Source organism: Salminus brasiliensis, chromosome 10 (assembly GCF_030463535.1).
Source record: "Salminus brasiliensis chromosome 10, fSalBra1.hap2, whole genome shotgun sequence".
Classification (NCBI taxonomy): domain Eukaryota; kingdom Metazoa; phylum Chordata; class Actinopteri; order Characiformes; family Bryconidae; genus Salminus; species Salminus brasiliensis.
This window is the reverse complement of record NC_132887.1, coordinates 21,590,161-21,614,378: the sequence shown is the minus strand read 5'-3', so window position 1 is coordinate 21,614,378 and position 24,218 is coordinate 21,590,161. Positions and strand designations below refer to the sequence as shown.

Below are 24,218 nucleotides of genomic sequence, written 5' to 3'. Positions count from 1 at the left end.
CTAATTTCTTTTATTTGCTTTGCAGTTCAGGAAGTTATGGTTATGGTTAAGTGGATCAATAATAATCCGTTTTTATAAGGATCTCCAGCTTTTGCTGCTGTCCCACCCCGTAATACATAAAAATATCTGCACAAAATGAGTTGGTGAAGTGAGGAAAAAAAAATTATATATATATATATATAAATATAAATATATATATATATAATGAAAATTGGCATGTGCTTATGTATTTACCCCCTTTGCTATGAAGCTCCTAAAAAGGTGCAACCAATTACCTTCAGAATTCACTTAGTGGAATGAAGTCCACCTGTGTGCAATCTAAGTGTCACATGATCTGTCAGTATATACGCCACAAGAAACCTCTCCATCATCCACCAAAACTCTCAGACCGGGCAAGGAGGGCATTAATCAGAGAGGCAGCACACCAAAGACCAAAGATAACAGTGAAGGAGTATCTGTCCATATGACCACAATAAGCTGTACACTCCATAGAGATGTGCTTTATGGCTAAAAAAAAGCCTTAACTTACTGAAAAAATAGGAAGGCTTGTTTTGAGTTGAAATTCCCCAAATGTATGGAGGAAGGTGCTCTGGTCAGACCCAGGAAAACGCTGTCTCAAGAACACCATCCCCTCAGTGAAACATGGTGGTGGTAGCATCATGCTGTGACGATGTTTTTCAGCAGCAGGGAATGGAAAACTGGGAAAGCAGCAGGGGTCGAGAGGAAGATGGATGGTACTAAATACATGTCTGTCAGTAATTTAAGACTGGGATGGAGGTTCACCTTTCAATAGGACAATGCCCAAAAACATACTGCTAAAGCAATACTTGAGTGGTTTAGGGGGGAACGTGTAAATGTATTGGAATGGCCTAGTCGAAGCCCAGACCTTTAATCCAATTAAGAATCTGTGTCAGATTTACCAGCAGAAACCATCAACCATCTGGAGCAGTTTTGCCTTGAGAAATGGGCAAAAATCCCAGTAGCAAGATGTGGCAAGCTCATAGAGACTCATTCAAACCAACTTGCAGCTGTAATTGGTGCAAAAAGTTGGCTCTACAAAGTACTGACTTTAGAAGGGGGTGAATAGTTATGCACACTAAAAAATTCTGTTATTTTGTCCTATTTGTTGTTTCCTTTACAATAACAAAATATCAAATGTTCAAAGATAACTCATTTTAGTTCCAGAAAAATTGACACTTTTGCAATGCACTGCAATGCACTGTATACTCCCCCCCCCCTGAATGCAATTGGATCATCTCAATTTCAGGTTGATTTAGTAGTTAAAATATGAATTGCTACAACCTACATCCATGCTACTGTCAAAGCAACTTAACTACCACACTTGTCAAAGCTTACTGGATTGACAGTTCCTTAAGCATCTACTTTTAACAGGGTGAATTTATACTTGGTAAATCATAAACACACACACATACTTATCTAGATTGTTTCTCCCAATTCAGTGGGTCAGTTGAACAAATGAACAGTAAATAAAATAAAAAGATTTGTTGTATGGTTGCAATATTTTTGTGGGAGCTGACTGCCTGAAGTCTATAAGCCATAGCCATCACCAGACACTGACTATCTTCCCCTGGTAATGCGCTGTCAGGCATGTAATGAAGCCACATTCTGTTCTTGCTTATTTCAGGGGGGTTTTGCCTTCAGTCTTGTCTTCGTTAATTGAAATGCATGTGTAATGAGATTTAAGCTGGTCTCCAACATTGCACAGACTGGACTTGAAAAACATCCTAGTGCCTTAGAGCAGTGTTTGTGGCCATTGTATTCTTAAAAGGTGAATTTCTCTCCAGTGAGTTCTGAGCCTCTTAGTTTGATCTGAACTTCATTCATCTTGCAGTTCCCTGAGGCAGTCGCACCATCAATAAAATTCCACTGGCAGCCATCCACGCCTGTGATACTGTGCTTTCACAGACGTGTAATGCTTTGGTAGTGTCCTTTTTTTTCTCTACAAATGTTATTACTTAGTATTTTATTTAGTATTATGGGTAAAATGGGCTTGAACCAGCCTTGAATCATTTTAGTCTAACACAGTCATCTGCATTAGTATTATTCATCCATCTACTCTTCTGCTTCTTCCAGGTCAAAGTTGCGGTGGGTCTGGAACCTACCCAGAACTATTGGGCACAAGCAGGGGTGCTGCCAGGGGTTTTCACCCCCATTAAAGGATATTACACAAGGTCTGACCGCCCTACCGCCCAAGGCCACGCCAATCCCATACAGTGGAAATCACTATTCAACGCAAGACTTAAACCCTCTATAAGAAAAGTCCATATTTTATTTAAATAATTGTAAAGACTTTTTTATAATAATAATAAATTATTATTAGCTGATAAATTATTTAACACAGTGCTGCTCACCTCCTTCTTCAGTTGGGAGTAGGGCTGTGCTATGGGTATGGGGAGGCGAGGCTGCTGAGCCTGGCACAGGGCAGAGGCAGGGAAGTGTGTAAAGAGCTGTTAAATTTTTTAATGTCGGCTAAAAGAGGAGTGAAACCTACATGCTCATTTTTTATGAAGATATTAAAAAAGTTTGCCTACTTCACTATGGATTAAGCTAACAGGCTAGTTTCCTCCACTCACACACTACACCCACCTTTCTTTTTGAAAAACTAGTAGAAAAACTACTGCACTGGTCACAGTCACAAACCGTACCCATTTTGAGAACGGACTGAATAATTTCATGTAGAAGAGGGAGGCAAATCAGGCAATGCAAAGGCTCTGGATGTTTACATTTTACCATATATAAATAAATAAAATGAATGAATGACACAAGTTTAATAGTTTAATATTGAAATAAAAAATGTCCTTAGAATTGTTTTAAATCCCCCTCAAACAGGAATACCCCTGGACAGGGTTCAAATCTTTCACAGGGACTTACACACTCACACGTAATGGCAATTTAGCGTTACCAATTCACCAACCATTTGTATGTATTTGTATGGGAGGTGGGAGGAAACTGGAGCACCTGAAGGAAACACACACTGAAAGGAGGAGACCTCACCAAATTCCTCACAGACAGTGTGAGGAGCAAACCCATAACCCCAGGCCCCTGGGGACCATCTGACACATATGCTACATGCGACACCGCATGCACACAGCAGTACTAGGAATGCATGAAATGTAAATATTACAAAAAAATTATTTATTTATACACAAATACACATTACATCTTCAGGAGTTGATATGACATCCCATTCTAAATCCATAAGCATTAACATGGAGTTGATCCACCCTTTGCAGGTTTGGAAGTCTGCAGTTATTGAATCTGCAGAGCGCTGGAGACTTTTATGAACTATGCACCAATAAGAACTTTGCATCAGCACTCGGCGACCCAGCTCTGCAACTATACATGGTCTGACACTTCGTGGCAGAGTTGTTGTGCTTCTTAAACTCTTACACTTTTCAATAATACCACCAACTCGCTTGTTGTAACAGCGATATGCGATTCAGGGAGCTCTTTAGAACCACCCATTCTTTCACATGTGTGTGTAAAGGCAGACTGCATGGCTAGGTGTTTGATGTTATACACCTGTAGCAATGGGCCTGAATGAAACAGGGCAGTTTAACTTGCAGAATATTAACAAAAGTATGTCTCTTATTCACATAGAAATTTATATACATAGTTTTTTCTGTAAGGGTTTGGTCAGACACTGACCAATGATGGATGGGGAAGAAGGTGACTATGCTGAGCCACTGTTACATATATACAGTATAAATACAAATGATGAGTTTGGGAAAATATGGATGGTAAGCATGCATCATAGTACACAGTGATCAAGTTTCATCCTTTCACCCTTTCTTCAAGTCAGCAGATTACACGCCATTCACCCCCTTTGCGAGGGCATTGTTTATAGACCCTCACTGAAGAGTTAATGACTGCTAGAATCATGACTAACACCAACATTAGTCATCCTCTTAGCAGGTTTACAAAGGTCTTACATAAAACCTACTGAGTCATGCCTGCAGCTTTGTATTCACACTTTCAAGGTGCAGTGTTTGAGGTTCTGCTCTGTGATGTTTTGAGCGGTTGCCAGCGAACTCGGTCTAGAACAGCGAGTATTGCTTCTACGTCTTTTAGAACATTTGGCAGGCTTGCCCTCTGGTATTTTTTTCTGTATGTTCCTCTTTGTCCTTTGTGGTCTGGTGACTGTGTGCCCTGTTGATAAATTGTAGGTTGTTCCATAGCTACAGCTCTGGGCTCATCCTCGGCTGCTGTAACTCCTGATCGTCTGTGTTGGATTTACTTGAATGGTTTTTAATATGTCCTCACTTGCTCCCTGTCATAGAGGGGCACAAGAATGTCAAACTGTATTTTCCTTGGCATAGCTGAATAATGAGAGCTCGGTACATAGAACTGACCTCAGCCTCACCTCAAACTCGGTTGTCTGTTCATTGAAAAGAAAATCCAGCATAGCCAAAACCCCAAAACAGTTGAAAAGGTATTGACTCATGATATTTACACCCCCGAAGCTAACGTGCATCCAGCCCACTTGTAAAATCCCTAGTCCCTAATCCCTAGAGAAAACTGGTGAAACAGTAAGATGTGATGACGACTTCAGAATATGGTGTTGCTGATACTGAAGAGCAGCTCGTTACCACCAGACTCCAATAGTTATTGTATGGTTTGCTCACATGACAAAGTGAAAGCCATGGAGGCGAACAAGGATCTGCAATATGCTAAACGCTAATGGTAGCATTTCACTACACATCTCTTCATTCCAGGGATCTGCTCCTTCGAAAACAAACTGGAGCTGAATATACATCAGAAGGGAAAACACCAGCTTATGTTCTTCCTAGAAAAACTTAAGAAAGCCAAACCTGGGTAAAAAAAGTAAGGGCCAAGCTAAAACCTAACCCCGCTACGGTCTCTTCAGCTTGCTAACAGCACATCGCACTGTCCGCCTGCGGTGAAGGGAAGAGGCGACAGACGCCGGACAGTCGCAGCTCTAGTTTAGTTTTCTCAGACTCGAAGAGAGGACTGAACCACGTCAGGTCAGGGTTATGCCGCCCATTCTACGTCAAGAGAAGACCAGTACTGGTGAAATTCAGCAGACATTTATTAGACTTTGGGAAGATATTTATAAGACATGCTGACAGTGGGGGCCCTGAGGAGCCAGATTAAATAGAAAGAAAACTCAGCTTTAGGTGCCCAGAGCCTTTAACCATCAGTAGATACACCACAGCTCAAAGGTTTGTGTTGTGTTTAAAGGTTTGACATACATGTTGCCAATGAAATAAAGCCTGTCAGGTTGGGTAAATGTAGAAAATAATTCTAATAGGCCATTGTGCCATCTTCATAGGTCTCAAATAAATCAGCAGGAACCTAAAAAATGCCCATCCAGATCTAAACTCAGCAGATGGTCTTACAGAGTCACAGACACTCATTTCCTCCTATAAAGAGTAGCTTCTCTCTCCAGTAGGCCCTATTCCACATAAGGGACATTTCGAAAGTAGAAAATGTGACACTTCATATTCTTCACTTTTTTAAATTCTCTAAGGAGGACAGAAATCAGAGTGAGGACATTTATATGTGCTTCCATGATCTTTGTATAAAATGAATGAGCAAGTTCTTTGTTACAACTACAATACACTGCACCGAAGCAAAGTATAATATAAGCTGTATGAAATTCACCTCTGAATAATGTGCAGCTTGTAACAATAGAAAGCAGCCATGCTAATACAACAACAGTCAAAAGGTGCCGCAGATGACACAACAAAATTAGTACAATTATACAGCACAGATAAAAAGCAGCAGTTTTTTTCATATGATAACAAATAGTACACAGCAGCTTGAGGAGGGCAGATCTTTTATGGAATTAGCAGACTTTGCAAAACATTCATAAAGTGAACACACACCTGTAGTCTTTACCCACAGAGGCTGTTGATGAGAAGACAAACATCTGGCTGATTTGTGGTGTTGTGGGCAAGAACACTTCAAGTACGGTGGATATGCAGTGGCATAGCAATCGCCTACGTTACATAATAAACTCTGACAGACCCCTCTTGGATTTCTTCAAGATTTCATGGCCTGGAGGCTCAAGTGCTGCAGAGGACAGACAGTTCGGTGTGGGCTGGCGGAGGCTTTAAAGATCTGCACTTTTCATAGTTTACACTTGTCCGATTACATGGCCAGTGACACAGAGTGCCATAATTGTCTTTCGGGACATCTCAAAGAACATCTCTGCAGCTGTCCTGTAGAAGAACTAATGTGAAGGTGGCCGCATGCATGTTGCAACATGCACCCCTTGTGTCCAGCTCTTCTAAAATAGGTCACTGGTCATTGCAGCAGGATTGCAGGACTGAAGGATGCCCTGTTCATTCGTTGTCTGGCTTATTTAAAACAAAATGTACTGGAAAGCATATTGCACTGTTCAAAGGTTCCAGTCAGAATGTGGCCAAGCTTCATAATGACGTCCTTTCAAAAAGAAAAAAAAATATTTGCTGGTTCAAGAACTGAAGTGGATGTCATTGTTCGTCAGCTTTAGCTACACTCTTGAAAATGATTCTTCAAGGGTTCTTCAGTAAAAGACAATGGCTATGTATTGATGATCAAGGAGCCATTTGAATGAAAAGATCTCTGCCTGGTTACATTGTTCTTGTTTCCGATGGAAACCCTTTTGTACATGATTCTTTAAAGTACATTTTTAAGATGCTGTATTGAAGAACTGCTGAACAGATTTCTTTACAATATATGGGAATGTAAAGGACATTAGACTGGAAGGAGCAAGAGCTCCAGTCATAGCCCTCCCTTCAAACTTTCATTCCAAGTGCTAAAAACTTTTTTTGGCAATGTATTCAACTATTTTTTTTTTTTTTTTTTTTTTTCCTTAAGGGCGTAATTTATGGATGATACACAACCAATCATATGTCTTTTTGGAGCAGCTTGGCCACTTCAGGAAGGTGGGAGGGACTAGATAGCTTTGCATCGTTTTGTGCTTACAGAAACAGCCAAAGACAAGACTGCAGCAAAGCAAAGACGGACCCCTATCTGATGAATAGAGGTTGGACTGAGCATTGGGGAGGAGGTGGTGGTGGGAATTTATGAATTTTTCAGCCATGGTTCTTCTCCCAGACTTCGTAACTCCATTTCTACCCAGCACCAAAGACGGTTCCGCAATTGTTAAGTCATAGATCCATTTAAAAGTACTGTACAGAAGCCTTTTTGTTAAAAAGGTCATTGATTAACAGTACATTTTCCATTCCTATGCCTTGGTATATCCAGTTGGAGCATCTTAACCACTTCCGTAAGGAGGTGAGGACAGCTTTGCGTCCTTGTTTGAGACGTTATCCATCATGATTTCCTCTGCAACATTGAATTTGCACTTTATTAATTTCTGTATTTCCCTTTCCACCAGTTGAACTGCAGGTTCCTTTTTTACATTTGACTTCTTTATCAGATGCTCTTATCCAGTGCAACTTACAATTGAAGGGATTAAGTGTTAGAGCTCTCAAGCACTCTTATTGGCATAGCAGTGGCATTCCAGCCTAGATAGACAATTAAAATATCAACGCTCCAAGTATAGAGTAATACAATCTGCAAATGCTGCCATTTTTTTTTATTATTTTACCATCACATCTTTAAGAATGCATGATGTGTTGGAGCCTGCACTGGCTCTAAATGCTGTTAATCCACAGTTCATCTTCTTGATGAGTTAGAGATGCACCCTGGCACTAGTAGATCCGCAGATGAGGTCCCAGCCTTCTGGGAGAGGTTATATTCCTTCTTGTAGCATCTTGCCAACGACCATTGGAATGTCAGCCAAGGTGGTGCTGGTGTGTTGGCGGGGTAGACGGCTGGAGGTGGTGGAGCTACTCTGTGTCTGATGGTGCCTTCCTCTCTGGAACATGTGGCGGCACAGATAGGCCAGGAACTTGTCGTGCAAGGAGGCGTAGATGAAGGGGTTGAAGCATGCCGAGCTCATAGCCAGCAAGTGGCACGAAACCTGGATGACGTTGATGTGGTTCTTGCTCAGGATGATGAAGTCGGTGTCTAGGTCACGGATGAGGTTGACAACCTGCAGCGGCAGCCAGGAGAAGGCGAAGCACAGCACGGACACCAGCAGCAGGCGGAAGGTCTTGCGCCTCTTGCGGCCCCATTTCTCCTGGTTGGAGGGAATTGCAGCCATCAGACCAGGCACAGCCCTACGCTGCAGGTGACGGGAGATGGCACAGTAGGATATAGACACGGCTGCCAGAGGGACAAAATAAGACAGGAGCAGGAAGAAGCAGGAGTAGATGAGTCGACCAAGCTCTTGGCCTTGCCAGAACTCCTCGCAGACAGCCATGTGGTGACCTGTGGCACTCAGGTCCAGGTAGACCGTGTGGAGGGCAGCGGGAGTGGACATGGCCAAGGCGCACAGCCATATGCTGAGCACTAGTGCGGCACAGAAATGGCGGCCTCCGCGGCGACGAATGGGATAGGCCACCACCACATAACGGTCAACTGCAATCGCAGTCAGAGACAAGACTGCAGCAAAGACCGTGGCGGTCTGCATGAGCGTGACGAAGCGGCACATGAAGTGTCCAAATACCCAGCCGCGTTCGTCGAAGGCGTAGAACACAGTCAGGGGGACGCAGAAAAGGCACATCACTAAGTCGGCCAGCGCCAGGTTTCCGATCAAGAAGTTGGTTGTGCTGTGCAGCTTCCTGTTCACGCTGATGAGGAAGAGCAGGAAAAGGTTCCCAGAGCAGGCCACTAGCACAAGTATGGCATAGAGCGGCACAAAGAGAGGCTTCAGTTCCATCAGAAGGTCCAGTCCACTGAAAGAGGACGAGGAAGAGGAGGGAGAGGGTGGAGGTAAGCTAGAAGTGGTGTTCTTCCAGGTTTCATTCAGAAGATAGTCCATGTTCTTCATAGTATGACACCTGCACACCTGTTACAAGTAAGCGTACATAAGTATGTTAAACATCTAATTTTCTATCTAGAATCAGTGTGTTTAGTAGTAGCATTCACAGCAAGTGAGACTGCACCCTGAACCAGTGGTTTTCAAACTCTGCTACTGCACCAGTGCATCTAGGTTTTTTTTTTTCACATGAGAGCAGAGCTAAATGAAGGCATTTCAGATCTGAAGTGGTGACCAGCAAAGCGCTCCAGTATTACAATTATACTGACAACACACGTCCGAGCACGTCCAGAGCGTTGCATGGACGATAGGGTAGGTGCGTGCAGTCTCAGAGCTCCATATAGATATTTTTCTGCCTGTGCGCAACCAGACACAGCATGTACAAATAGTTTCTGCTGTTTCTGCTGCGTCGGTTCTGGTTTTAAACAGGTTCGCTCTAGCCTTTATTTATTTATTTATTTTTGGTCGTTATATTTCCCTTTTTTACTCCCAGTTTGGTTCTTCCAATTAACCCACACATTTGTAATGCTGAGGTTATGACTTAACACACATCTCCTGATACATGCTGCAATGTATGCCGCGGTGTATGCAGCATGTTTTGGAGGAGATGTGGGTTAAGTCCTTTCCCTCCTAGAGTTGGAATACTGCTGCATACACCAATGCAGCCCGGGACAACCGACACACTGATGTGGCATTGCCAGGCAGCCAACACACTCTGAGAAAAGCGCCAGGGACCCATTTAACGGAAACCTGTGCCGGCCAACATCGCTTCAAGAGTGGTGAGCACAGCCAACTGGGCTATCTTGGACTTCGGCAGCTGATGGCAATGCGGCATAGCTCGGGATTCGAACTCACAGCCCCTGGGCCAGTAGTGTAAATTCATTTTTTACCTTTTTTTATTATTATTATTATTATTATTATTATTAGTGCATGCAGATGCAGAGTGTGTTGCCTGGTTGTTGGATTAATGAAAACTGGGAAATTATCTGTGTGCTCTCTGCAGAGAGAGCACACAGAAGTTCAAATGCAAAACCTGCCATATCTACCACTACAAAATGAATTAGATGGATGTATGGATTACACTTCAGTCTGAAAATCACATGAAAATCTCTAAATCCCCAGAGTGAGCACATTTCACAGATTTTTATCTTCTTCGCTCTTTCACCAATTCGCAGACATAGACATATTGAAATAATTCCTTGAATGGAGGGGGCTTTATTACTTTGGACTTTACTTAGGATTTCATAGAGTCTCAGGAGATCACTTAATACTTCTCTCCCTCACTTCAGCAGGCTCCTGTGTGTTTAGACGTACCAAGAAGGCTCTTTGTTGTAAAATTCAGAGATCGGTCAATGGCGCCTCGCTTCTGAATTGCAATCTTTACCTTTCAAAACAGCTGATGGCTGGATTACTTCTGTAGACGCATCAGCCCCTGGCTAATGTAACCGAAAGGTCTCCACCTCACCGTGAGGGATATGAAAACCTGCAGAATGGTGTGTGTTCCATTTCTGAAGCTGAATTGATCACAGCCGGGCGAGGGAGGATATTGCGCTTCGTCTCAAAACTCCACTGAAAACTGAAACGACCCCCCTGAAAATGCAGTGATGTGTTTTTCTTTCCACAATTGAGTTTTCTTTCAAAGCTTCCATTTTTACCTCCTTAATCAAAGACAATGAAGCTTTCTTCTCTTCTCATCTTTTTCTTTTTCTCTCCACTTAAGGCTCGGTCTCACTGGAGTGGCTGCAGTGGTTCAAGGGGTTGATTACCAATTCAACATTTCTGTGTTCGCATAATAGCTGCAAAATTTCGGCAGCATAGAGGAAGTCTTGTTCTTCAGACGTAGCCACGGCTAAGGAGATGAGAACAATTTCGGCAGCATAGAGGAAATAACTGGTGGCACATGGGCCCTGAAAAAGCCTCTTAATAAATGATCCTTAATTATTAACTAGAAGATAAGAAACATTTCTGGAAATGGGTCATCTTACTTACTGTATATATAAATGAGAGGTTTTTTTATGCCCATGGGTGTCAGGGAGGCAGACAAACAGACGTAGGAATTATGCTATATTATTATTCTGCTATTTTTTTTTTTTTTACATAATTGTAATATTTTTAATTGGATTATTTAATTATTTCAATATTGACAATGTTCGACCATCACACAGACTGCACACAATCTGGCCAGTATTTTAAGCATTTAAGCCATTTCATAATGAATGTATCTTGGACTTTATTCACTTTACCTCCTTCAATTCACCACTATACAGTTCAGACCTATACAGAACACATGCCACAACCACACTAGTTGGTAATTATGCAAGCTGAAACTTATCAAATATACATCATATGCAATAGTTACCTTCTCTGACGAGCTGATTACATCTTCAGTGGACAGGTGCTGATCCAAACATGACCCCCTCCTGCAAAGATGGACGTTAGTCTTGCGATGCTGCAGCACAAACTGAACGGTCTGTCCAAAGCCTTCAGGGAAAGCCAGTCCCTCGCAGTAAACGACTCCACATCTGTCCACACCAGTGAGAGTAGGAGGGACTCCACACGGAGAGCTCTACCTTCCCCATCCTCTACGTCAGGGTGGGCTGGGAGGCGAGTGAGGACAAGACCACCTCTGGAATCCTCACACGCGCATTAGAAGTGATTTTCATGTACCAGACTTCATTAACAGGAGCTACAGGTGGGCTAAACAAGGTCATTAGGCAGCACGAATACAAAGTACAGCTAAAGTAGAGGCTAAAAGAGCCTCCGTTTTCTCATTAGCAGGCTGTGGACTTGTTCACCCCTCCTCCTTTTATTAGCTAACTAACCTAACTGCAACTGTCTTTTTTTTTTTTTTTATAAATAAGCTTATCGAATATGACTTATGCAGTTATGTACACATTCTTAACGTCCTTAAAAAAAGTACAAATAAAAAAAATAAAATAAGAAAGATCCAAGACACTGAAAAGCAGATCAATGTCTAGCCCAATTTCTAGCCCACCAGCCACGACAGCCTCTCATACATATTCAACAACACTGACATCTACTGGCTGCCGGTGGACAAGACAGCTCTCTTAGTATTCAGTATGTACTTCCACAAATGCCAGACAGGACTCCAATTAGACCTGCAGTTTATTTCTTTTTTCAGCACTACTCCTGGAATACAAATGAAATGAGCTCAAAACACAGAGACTGTTTACAGCATTGCTCACGACAACAGGACCATGTAGTGGTAGTTCTGGACCAGCAGGCCCGTGTTAGAGTAGCTGATATGTCCACAGGGCGTCACAGTTTGAAAGCGTTTTGCAGACCTTTCATAAAAGGTGAAGCAAGTTTGATCACATAAGTAAAACAAACTACGAGTGTTCTCTTGGAGCATCAATTCCTGTGCTGTAGGGCCGGTGTCCAGCACAGCTCAGCAATTTCCCTACCTTAAAACACCTTATCAGTTAAATATGAGGTTCAGTGGGCATTTAGCCTTTGCAATGGCACACTCTGGAGTGGCCACACATGAGCCTAAAGTCACCATGCCCAATTCCAGGAGTGGGCTATAGGGGTACAACGCCCCCCCCCCCCCCCCAATGGAGCGATGGAGCTCCATGCAGTATCTTAAGTTGTAGTGACATTCGGTACAGAACTAATCATTCAACACCACAGACTGCCCTTGTGGCTGAATTCAATTTTAACATGCATTCACATTATCACAGATAATGTTCCATTATCTAGTGTAAAAATGTAGAAGAGTGCCAGTAAACAAACCTCAGGACAAATGCTGTAAATACAATGTAAAATAATGGGTTAAAATACATCAGGATTTGGTCAATCAAGTCCTCAAAAACACAGCAGGCGGGCACGCAGCTTCACTCCTCTGAATAAGATTCAGTGTTGTCCTTCATGGAGGCAAAACAGCCACCTGTACACCATGTGCAGTAGCCCACTGAGGACACGGAGTTAAAGGACACACTTAATCTCAAATTCTGGCTGAACCGTCTGCTGGTCATTATAGTCTATTGGTGGTGAATGATGTGGAATTTATTTCTCTGGGCTCGAGCTCTCTTTCTCATCAGCCTCTTCAGCCGTGTGAGCTGTGCCGGATGAGTGTTGAATAGCAGCCGCCTCTCCGCTCTGTGATGGCAGAAGGAGGTACTCCAACTCTTCTGCACTGATAGCTACGCGCTCAGGGGACAGCCAACGCTTCAGCTGCTCCAGAGCACTGCAAAAGCAAGACAGACAGAATGTTTAGTTTTCAACCAAAGTACACAAGACGTCCATACTAAAAGTCCACATACTTTTGCCACTCACAGATATGCATATTAAAATCATTTTCCTCAAGAAATAAATGACCAAGTCTAATATTTCTCCCTCATGTTTCATTTGGTTCTCATTTACTTTTTGGAGCAGTGCTGAGCAACCACCCAAATAACACCTGCTCTGTGGTGGTGCTGTGGTGGCCCTGCTCCAATATGGTAAGTGGACATGACACAATGGGCACCAGGGGTGCTAATAATATTCTAATATGTCTGTGTATACAGACAACATACAATACAAATACCCCCTCACACACATACACTTGCCTCTGATCTAGATCTCCTTCTTGGAAAAGTTCTGAAGCCTGAGCATCATGGAGAAACCTGTCCCAGCACTCCTTCTTTGCCTGAGACAAGGAGCGGAGCATTTCCCTTGAAGTGACCTCATTTGACTGTCCTTTAATTCTCTTCAAGCGATTTTCTGCAATGCAAAGGGAATATGAACTAAGCAGTACGATTTTGGTAGGACGCTTACATAAACTCACCATGGACGTGAATCCATCAAGTCAATTTTCAATTATTTCTTTGGACTGTTTAGACTTTCCTTTAGGACAGAATGAGGGTGAAACATACATCTTCAACAGAAAAGAACAAGTTGGTGCACAGGTTATGGTTTGGAGGGTTTTCTGAAGTCAACACAGGTTCAGAATTATACATACAGGTTCAATAATTTAGTGGTGCTTAAAAAAACCTTACCAAGGCCTCTTAACTTCCTGTTAGTGATAATGACTGACTACAGCTGGTAGTTTTTCTGTGCTCAAAGATGTTGTTTTTGCACTCATTGGTCCGAGAAGACAGAAATCAGGAATGTCTCTTGGAGACATTTCTAAACAACTACAGATTCCAAGATCAATTAATCAAACAATATTTGGGAGGTGTAGCCGCTTTGCCGAGGTCCGGAAAAAGACTCAAACGGTCACCCTCAGCTGATTGTGCTGGAAATTGATTTGGATGGTCAGGGTCAGCCTAAGAATCACTTAGGACAGGCCTGCCATGAACTGGGTGCTGCTGAAACAGCAATGTCACTGTCTACAGCCAAAGGAGGTTTACACTGCCACGGACCGAGACGCTGCCCCTGTTCCGGAGCAGACAGGGTCAAGCTTGCAGCAAAATAAAAATAAAAAGCCTTCTAGAGAAAGGTTTCATGGTCAGAGGAGACAAAAATGTCTGGAGAAGCAAAGGTGAGCACAGTGATGTTGTTGGGCTGTTTTGGAAAGTCCTTGACAGTCTGGTCCTTGGCAGGTAAGCAAATCAATTAACTGACTATTGCAAAGACATTATTTCAGTGTTAGGTGTGCTGTGTGTTTAGCTTTGACCGTTTTGGTTAGAGAACCCATTTACAGAAATCACTGCCAGCCTAATACTGTAATCATCTGTAGGTACTAACAGTCAAATATTTTGTAGGTACCTAAACTGGCGATGTACACTTCAGAATCTGCCATTGGTTCCCAGGGGCTGAAGGTACTGGTGGAAGAAGTGAAGTTGGTCTGGCTGGTGTTTTGGGACGGAGGCTGGAATGAATCTGTGAACTGTGCATCACTCGGTCCTTGCTCCTCCGGCTCGGGAAGATTGGAGCATATCTCGGACCAGAGGTCTCCGCTGGACCGGGCCTCGAACCCTTCGGAGTCCTCGATCATATCTGCGCTAGATGTAGCCTAGCTGAAGAAACGCCGTGTGTTAAAACACATAAGCAGAGCGTTAAACGCCAGGGGTGAGAGAAGCTGGGCTCAGCTAGCACTAGCTAGCTAGCTAGTTAGCTAGCAAGCTAAAAGCACTCTGTACCTGCACTAGACATGTAGCTAGCTAAAACCCAGCAGAACTGCACCCTTTTTCACACTTACCTTACTTAAATGAGTGGACGCTCACCAAATAGAAAAGATAAACAGCTAGCTGAGCTAAATATACGTCTCCTAACACAGGAATTGCATCTTTGCGCTATTTCTGCCAGACGAGCTCTCCTAGGAAAACACACAGATAAATATCCCCACTCCGATTCGTGCAACCAGCGTGGGCGGGGCTTCATATTTTGTCCTTTGATTGGACAGCGCTTTTGTCAGTCAGACTGTCCGTAAATGCGATTGGCTTAGCGTGTGCGTTACGACCTTCTCTTCCGTGTGTACGTCCATGAGCGTAGTTTCCTTAAGGGCGAAGTTTATATAAGCTTTAATTATATAAAAGTACTCTTCTTAGACTTGAAGTAGCAAACATTGCATACGACAGAAATACTGTGTGGAACACGAATGTGCGAAACGAGCGCAGTACGTGTCACGCTCTTCATGTTTTGCTGCAAAACTAAAGGTTTTTCGTGAGCGCGTCCGTGGACAGCCCGCCTGTCGGCGCCCGACGGTTCTCCTCAGATTCACGGATTTGTGTAGTCGCTTAGTGTTCGCGTAGTCGCTGCATGACATGTCATTTTGGCTTTCGTTACGCATGCAGTTTTAATATGTGTAGCTACTGTTTCTGCAGCTCCAGGCTCTCTCGCTGTGCTGTGCTGTGCTGTGTGTTGTTAAATGTAGGCCGGTGAAGTGCTGGACTGCGAAGTGACGGAGTGAAGGTGAATGTTGGACTCGGCACCAGTCTGGGGTGCAGCGGAGTCTAGGTAGGCTCACTACTGTGTGCACTAGTGTGTGCAGTCAGTCACTCCTATTCTAGTCTTATGCTTGGCTTAATTTGGCACCCAGCCTTTAAACCATCAGTTTTAGTCGATTTCTCTTGCTCAACTTGAGGACTGCTTAAAACTTGGCGTATATGAGCAAGTTCATGAATGCTCTTTGTTTTGTATACATAGCGTTGTCAATACTGATGTGGCTTCAGGCTTGATGAGCTATGAGATTAATAGACATTGTGGTTAGTGTGAAGGGTGATGCTGGAGAAACCTACCCAGTGTTGGGGCAAAATAACTAACTAAAAAACATCAGCCCATTTATTGTACAAAAGCAAAATCATAGAAAGAGGCACAATATAGTGAATATTGCATCTATTTGTCACGTATGCTTTCAAAGAATATACATGTAAGTGCACAGATCACAGATATTATCAAATATTAAATAGACCAAGAGATGACATATAAATATTTCCTTGGGAATCAAAAAGGAATGTCGTTGTCCAGATGAAATTACAGTGTTAATTAGACCACAACCACTGACTGAGATTAGAGTTGTCCCCATGTAATCAGGACTGAAGAAAGCTGAGGTGCGTCTTATCCTAAGGGCTTTTCCTACCAAGTTACTCTCCTATAGGAAACTATATAGTATACTATATATATTAACTTCCATTGCAAGTAAGGTTTATTAGCATAACTTGCAAGCATTCAGCTGTTCAGGTGACAAATTAAGAGCTTCATTAGTCGCATCAGGGGTCACATGTTAGAAATAGGCCTATGTCAAGAAAGTTGTCCAGAACATTTAGAGAAGAGACCAATAGTTCAAAGTTAGGGGTCCACTGGCTATGTTACCTGGACGAGGCAAAAAGGGGAAGCTATCGCCAGTTGCCACCAGATTCCTGAGAAGAAAAGGGGTCAAAAAACCCTCAAGTGGCTGAAAAAGACCGCAGCAAGATTTGGTGTCAGCAGGAACTGAGATTTCAGTTTGCACAGTAAGGAGCATACTAAGTGCTTGGTTTCAGAAGAAGTCCAGGAAGATTCTGGAGTGGTCGTCACAGTCACCTGACTTAAACCCAAATATTTGTAGAAGGTGGTTGCAGCATGCAAACCCCTGAATATTAGTCTGCTTGAGGCCAGATTCTGCAGAAATGCTGCCTGAAGCTGGTATTTGGCTATGCATCATGTTTGCAGCAGGTCATAACAGCAAAAGGCCGCTCTACAAAGTATTCAAGACATTTATCATGAAGGGGTTGAATAATTCTGAGACTGCAGTAGTAGAGAATTGTGGAAATCACTTGTTATATTGGTTGTGGTAATATATTAAGTATATAGTATTTCTTATATAGATATATAAGTATATAGTGATTATACAGATATAAAAAAAATAACATAAAATAAAACACACAACAGTAAATTTGTCACTCATTTGTCACTGTTGCAGGTGGTCCTATTCAGGAAATGCAGTCTGTCCTTAGGCTAGCTGCAGTGGCGTTCCCTATGGGTTTGCTGCTATCTAGGACGATGGCATGGATATCTAGTGGTAAAACACATCCAGAACTCATAAGTCGTTTGCGAGGTAGGTCTAATAACCTAAATGATTTCACTTGTACATAGCATCTCAACATACCTGTGTTTATTGCAGTGCAATGTATATGTGATTCTTTCATTTAACAGAACATGGAGTTATTCATACCGACCGAGTGTTTGAAGCCATGCTTGCCACTGACCGGAGGATCTATTCCAAAGACTACCCCTATGCAGACTCACCTCAGTACATAGGTGAGTTGCTACATCAATAGACAGATTAAAATGCTAATGAATTTTGCAAAAAAAGGCAAGTATTCTCTCACCAAACTGTTTCTTGGCATCTTTAAAGGATACAAGGCCACCATAAGTGCTCCTCATATGGTAAGTAAAGAGCCGAGATCTCATCTGAACAACGAAACGTTTTGAGGATATGCTTTGTTCGCTAATGATGAAGCTAACTTTCTTTGTAGCATGCACACGCACTGGAGATACTTAGTGACAAGTTAACTGAAGGAGCGTCAGCGCTGGATGTCGGCTCAGGGAGTGGATATCTCACTGCTTGTTTTGCAAGAATGGTGAGCCTCACAGTTTTTACATTCTCAAACCTTATCTAATAATAAATGATCACAGAACCAATATGGGAATTCTCAGTCGATACTGATTTATGTACATGCAAAGATCACAGGTGAAGTGGAAAAACATTGATTATCTTCATCTACAGTGGCATTGTTCAAGGGCTGGATATATTAGGCAGCAAGTTAACTGGCAGTTTTTGATTGCTAGAGGACTGGGTCAGAACGATTTCAAAACATCAGGCAGGTCTTGTGGGGTGTTCCTGGTATGCGGTGGTCAGTACCTGCCAAAAAAAGGACAACCATTTACATTTACAGCATTTAGCAGACGCTCTTATCCAGAGCGACTTACAAAAGTGCTTCACTATTTACTCAAGAATAACCTCAGCTAGTTTGAATAGAAAAAGTCTGCGTTTGAAGACAACAAGCGACTCGGCCGTTCGGACACCCAGGGGAAGTTTGTTCCACCACTTCAGTGCCAGGACAGAAAAAAGCCTGGGCGTCTTCTGTGGATTTTAAGGGATTGCGGGTCCAGCCAGGCTCTTTGTGCAGATCGGCTTTTGACTTTTGCAATCAAGTACGGAGGGGCTGGTCTGTTCTTGTAGGCCTGCATCAGGGTTTTGAATCTGATACAGGAAGCAGCTACAGGAAGCCAGTGAAGAGAATGCAGCAGTGGAGTGACATGGCTGTTTTTATTTAGTTGACGACCCGTGCCGCTGCATTCTGAATAAGTTGCAGGGGCCTGATGTTACACAAAGGGAGACCAGCCAGAAGAGAGTTGCAGTAGTCAAGTCTAGAAGTGATGATAGACTGAACGAGCACCTGAGTGGCCTCTCTAGAGAGGAAGGGTCAAAATCTCTGGATTTTGTACAGAAGGAATCTGTATGACCGAGTTAGACATGCAACATGACAATAACTTACCATCCCTGACTACACCAAGGCTTCTATAGATGGATTGACCAGTGAGTTCTCAAAGTAAAGTCTTGTGAAATCTATGACTTGAATGGTAAGATCTATTGTAGTGGCACAAGGGGGACCTACTCCGTATTAGGCAGGTGGTGTTAATGTTGTGCTAATTGTACCTGCTGAGCACAATACATACACAAATATAAAATGTGAAAATTGGGACAGCATATAAATTAGATTCAGAGAGAGATATACAGTTTATGTGGGGTTAGAAATGCAGTAAATGTAAAAAAAAAATAAAAATAAAAATAAATAAATAAATATAAAAAACCCAAAAGATTCACTTCTAGTTCTTCAACCATCTTAGGTTTTATCTCAGGAAAGTTTTTGAGTCCGGCCCCAGATTCTTGAACAAGAATGCCAATTGTTGAACCTTTCATGATTCAAATTTAGCACATTGCTACTGTTTAGACCTTCAACGGCAGTTTATACATACAGTTGTTACTTGTTTTCTTCTCGTTCATGTGCAGGTTGGACCCACTGGAAAAGTGGTGGGAATCGAGCACATCGATGAACTAGTGCAAGCCTCAGTGAAAAACGTTCAAGCTGATGATCCAGAGCTGCTGACCTCTGGACGGATCAAGTTAGTAGGTGGGGCACTTAAGAAATTAACAGTGTAGATACAAACAAAACCAAAAAACAGTAACTTAATTCTGTATTTGTAAGAATAAGAGAGACCTGTAAGACAGAACGCTTAAGGGAATGGTGAAATAATTGGATTGTCTTAAAGCTAACACAACCTACTCTAGCAAAACGGGTATTAAAAGGAGAGAATTCACATTATCATTAGTATCAACCTTCTCAGTCTATAAACATCCCAGTGTTAGGACTGTTTTCTCAGTCTAATGACAGCTGTGTTCCTTTTCCCAGTGGGTGATGGTCGGTTAGGTTATCCAGAAGGGGCTCCTTATGATGCCATTCATGTTGGAGCAGCAGCACCAACGATTCCCAAAGCGGTAGGCACTCAGGTTAAGCATATGCCAGTACTGATTAAATGTTGATCTGTAATCTGACCCTAATTCAGCTTCTGAGCTATCAGCAAAAATGTTCAAGGTGTTTGTATTTGAAAAATTTCTATATTTTTGATATAGATAGAAAACACAGTGTCTATATTTTCTTGTGAGTACATGTTTACTAGGTAGGCTAACTGTACTGATTAAATAACGTCATTTTGGTAACATTTTATGCATGTGTAGCAACCATACCCTTGTGCATTTAGCAGCTCATGTTTAGTTGGGGACATGGCTGGGGACCCATGCCATAATTTTGCACTTAATTTAAATGTTTTTTGTCAAGACTTTCTTTTTATCTTAAAGTTATGTGTACTTGTACACTTATTTTCAAATGTTCGTGCATACTTACTTTGCTAAGATGTAAACAAAGTAATTCGGATTAGTTTGATGTGAAATAATAGGAACTGATGGTGATAGGAACCTGGTTGTGATAACTGCAGTACAAATTCTACGCCAATTTAGCTATTTTATTTGTTTTCCAGAACAACCAGTAAAGTTTTCTATGGGAATTACTTTACCTTATACCTTAAAAGCAAAACGTCAGATAAGAATATCGAATATCTTGGGCATCAGGCACATAATGGCTTTCTGTGATTGTGATTGTGCTTGGAGACACATTAATCACTTGTCTGGTTCTTCTCACCATTCTGACTCGAACAGCATAATTTACTTTAAAAGACTTGTTCACATCATAGCAAAGTAAAGTAAAGAATTAGAAAAAAAACTCATTCTGAAGGCCTCTCATGATCTGTGTGTAATCAGCTTCTCGACCAGCTGAAGCCAGGTGGGAGACTGGTTCTGCCTGTTGGTCCAGAGGGTGGGAGCCAAGTTCTAGAGCAGTACGATCGGCAGAGTGACGGCACTTTTCTCAAGAAAGCTCTCATGGGCGTGGTCTACGTTCCACTCACCGATAAACGTCACCAGTGGCCAGGGTACGTGTCTTATTCATCTAAATACAATAAGTGATAAAAAATTCAGAAGTTCTTACTTTGTTCAACATATTCCAAAAAAATTTACTTAAAAATGGAATGTTTTGGAATATACAGTTAATATGTTTGTTTTTTTTGTGATCATTGGTGCCCCACACATTTTGTTTTATCATTTAGAATTAACATCTTCAAAATTACACTATTTGTTTACAGTTTAAATGTCTCAAGAAAACTACATAAAATACCACAATTTCCCAGACATGATATGATACTGAAGTAAAATCCATTAGGATAGCACAGCACAGAATACTTGACATTATGTTAAATCCTGGCTTACTCGTCTATGCACAACTCTCAAGTTATACCCAGGCTTTAAAGTAATGGCTTGGGTGGAAAAAATAATTTACACAATTTCCCACTTGCCCAAGATGTAATTGATCATCCAATGCAGGTTTGGTGTCTAAATGTTGCTTCTTTAGTTTACTGCTGGAGCCATAAAGCTAACATTGCTCATTGGTCAATAGTCTTTTGGACCCACTCTCAAATCTTTTCTATAAAACTGTGTTTCTGGGCACAGTATGACTTACTATGAACTATAGAAATAAACAGAACTTCACCATGCAGATGACAATTATGAGATACAGACTATACATATCAACTTTGTTGACCTTATAGACTACAGCCTTTGATTTCTATATACCTCTCTACTAAATGTGTGGCTTGAGCCATGAATATAGCTGCGGATCAGGCGCTAAACACCACCATCACCATGTAGCTAAACACTGCTTTCAGCCATTCAGGTGAGGTGTTGAGCCAAACCCTGACTCCTCCTAGCATCCTTTTTTTTTTTTTTGGAAAACCGAAAATATATATGTACAAATAGAATGAACAGAAATGTGGTTGTTAATTGAATAAATGCAAAACCTGTATTGTGTCAGTCTGAGTATGTTTTTGTCTGTGGGCTCCCCCTACAGTTGTGGAGTGTAATTAACTTTTACTCCGCTGCTGAGCTTGTAAGAAGCATGTGGACTGACTCTTTATAGTAATACTTCAGGGTACAAATATGAGATTATTGGATTTCAAAGCTGTTTTTTAAAAGTAGAAATTCTGCATAATGTTGCTTTAAGACATCATTGAGACATTGAGACTTAATTGTGTGGAAAGTGATTGAGAAATGAGCAAGAATTAACAACACAAATTGTAACCGTGATTCCTCGTATTGTCTGAAAGTGTGAATGTTGATTTGTTTCTTTCCCCAGTGGTGAGCTCTGATTGCAGTGTGGTTGCCCCTGCAGGAGGTGGCTCTGGTGTTGCAGTGCAGCGAACACTTAGAAACGAGTGCAGACCTCTTCTCCTCCATTCATCTCAGCCTGCTGCTTAGCAACACACCTGCCAACCCCTTTACAGCCCCTCTCCTGCCTTTTGGTTTACTGACCACAAACAGGATTTCAGAGTCAACCATTGGTGGATGTTCCCTGAACTCATTTAACATCTGATTGCTTTTGTTCTTCATGAATGAGGCGGTGTGAGACCTTTTACTGAAAAGAGGAACTCATTCTCAGTTTGTCATCCCATTAAGTTCCTTTAACCACAATGTGCGCTTAGATAAAAAAAAGGTGTTTTCAATAAGTTATAAAGTAAGTAGTCAAGCTAATCCCTGCTGTTACTTACAGAATGAGCCCGTTAATGTAACATTTCATTAATGGACATTTCCTTAGGCCTACTTTTTCTCTGAGCTTGCTCGAGCACAGATCTGAAAAAATCAATCAAAACGCATGGCTAAAAGTGTGTCCTCATCACTTAATATATCATATTAAATTGTCTTTTGGTCACTATGAGCCACACCTCTCATTTTTAATAAGACAATAAAAAAAAATAAGTTACATGAATATTAGTTCAATTAATTAAAATGGGTACTCACTTTAGACCTCTGATCACCAACACGCTGTAGGAAGGAGCAGGGTGGTAAACGCTATGTGCCATTTTCTTTGTGCTGTATGTATCTGTTGGACATTAATGGGTTAATGTATTATGACTGCTGGGATGTGTAATTAAAAAAAAAAAAAATCTCAGTGTAATATTGTTTTTATTAATAAATATGGTTATTCTGCATTTGCATTCATTAATTTGTATTCCTGTTTAATATATCATTTGGCTGTGCATTGTGCTTTTTGTGCATTCATGGTTATGTTCATGTTCATGCTTACTATGTGGAGGCTGTTAGTATGTGTGTTCAGATATTTTTGTTGGAAAACAAACCGAATGCCGTGGAGGAAATGTTTCATCTATATAAAATGTCTTTCTCTCATTCGCACATGGGAAGACGACTGATAGATGAGCTTACTGTGTTTCAACGGTTCTAACTGAATAAAGACTATATTCACCTAATGCACATGCTTTTCATTACAGAACGCAAACATAAACATACTCTTTTTAATGATAAAAATACAAAAGCAAACTAAACAGAATAAAATAAAAGTATTATGCTGCTTTCAATTCCTTGGAAGTTTCTACTCTCAACTTTGGAGCTTGAAAAAACAATGTGATTTCTGTTTCAATGGGTGATTCTCTGGATTTGTTGCCCTTTAAAGCAACAGTATGTGGAATTTGTACCTAGAAAATAACAGTTTTACAGTGATGCTCCATGGACCTGTAATATGGAGAATATTGTCTATATCACTGAGGCCTCCAGCACTCAGTACACTGCTTACAGTACTAAGTTGCGCTCCGTAATTCATGTCATAATTGTGTAAAATCCTGTAATATTGTGACGGTCTCTCAGCTTGTCCAGAAATGCATGTAAGTGTGTCCTTGAGGGGTCAATCAAAGCGCAAATCCCACTTCCAGGAGGTAGGGGGGGGGGGCCTGGAAGCTAAGCAACAAGTACCTATTCTCTTATACTGCTACTTCCTTAAGGCCCTATTACATATGGTTAATATTATCAATCACTAATACAAATTACTAATATATAACTGACATGGCATTATAGATTGACATTACATGCTGAAGGAAAATAAATAAAAATGAAAAATTAACATTGAAGTTTCTTGACAAGCATTAGCATTGTGGCACTCAGGCATGTCCCATTGATTGACATCACATTTGGGATTATTAAAAGCACAAAAAAGTTGAAATATATATATAGTTTTTATACAGTATTGCACTTTTTATTTCGCCTACAAATCAGAATGTTTAGGCTCATTAAAAAATCTGAGCTTTCCACCAATGAACTTTCTGAAGGTGTTCATTCATATTTGCTCATTTTGTAAGTGCGATGTTTCAGTACAAATATTTCTACGAACAATTCAAATCTATGTAACAAATTGCACAAATCTTTCAAAACAGAAAAGTTTGGATGCTGCAGGTTCATGTAATGAGTCCTAGGATCGGTCCACCGAGGGCTGGAGCGCAGCGTGACTGCAGAGACGTCATCAGAGTGCGACAATGGAAG

At 41.5% G+C, this 24,218-nt stretch overlaps 3 protein-coding genes across 5 annotated transcripts; 1 reads left to right on the top strand and 2 right to left on the bottom strand.

Moving 5' to 3' along the window:
• Window positions 1–3,179: 3,179 nt before the first annotated feature.
• On the bottom strand, window positions 3,180–11,363 carry prlh2r (prolactin releasing hormone 2 receptor). Its single transcript, XM_072689689.1, has 2 exons — window positions 11,217–11,363; window positions 3,180–8,887 (listed from the first exon to the last, which is right to left on the bottom strand). Exon 2 carries the CDS (start codon window positions 8,867–8,869, stop codon window positions 7,727–7,729), a length of 1,143 nt encoding a protein of 380 aa, XP_072545790.1. The 5' UTR covers window positions 8,870–8,887; window positions 11,217–11,363; the 3' UTR covers window positions 3,180–7,726.
• A 602-nt stretch (window positions 11,364–11,965) lies between these two features.
• On the bottom strand, window positions 11,966–15,648 carry ccdc32 (coiled-coil domain containing 32). Of its 2 annotated transcripts, none has more exons than XM_072689688.1 (4): window positions 15,000–15,648; window positions 14,567–14,813; window positions 13,426–13,579; window positions 11,966–13,064 (listed from the first exon to the last, which is right to left on the bottom strand). In XM_072689688.1, the coding sequence occupies exons 2-4, from the start codon at window positions 14,793–14,795 to the stop codon at window positions 12,884–12,886; spliced, it is 564 nt and encodes a 187-aa protein (XP_072545789.1). In that variant the 5' UTR covers window positions 14,796–14,813; window positions 15,000–15,648; the 3' UTR covers window positions 11,966–12,883. The 2 variants fall into 2 exon arrangements, with proteins under 2 accessions (XP_072545789.1, XP_072545787.1); XM_072689686.1 differs by having other exon boundaries at window positions 14,567–14,817; window positions 15,000–15,647.
• On the top strand, window positions 15,240–23,155 carry pcmtl (l-isoaspartyl protein carboxyl methyltransferase, like). Of its 2 annotated transcripts, none has more exons than XM_072689685.1 (10): window positions 15,240–15,416; window positions 15,675–15,757; window positions 17,202–17,336; window positions 17,435–17,539; window positions 17,637–17,668; window positions 17,758–17,862; window positions 19,296–19,416; window positions 19,696–19,781; window positions 20,601–20,770; window positions 22,027–23,155. In XM_072689685.1, exons 3-10 carry the CDS (start codon window positions 17,219–17,221, stop codon window positions 22,037–22,039), a joined length of 750 nt encoding a protein of 249 aa, XP_072545786.1. In that variant the 5' UTR covers window positions 15,240–15,416; window positions 15,675–15,757; window positions 17,202–17,218; the 3' UTR covers window positions 22,040–23,155. The 2 variants fall into 2 exon arrangements, with proteins under 2 accessions (XP_072545786.1, XP_072545785.1); XM_072689684.1 differs by having other exon boundaries at window positions 15,625–15,757.
• Window positions 23,156–24,218: the final 1,063 nt, after the last annotated feature.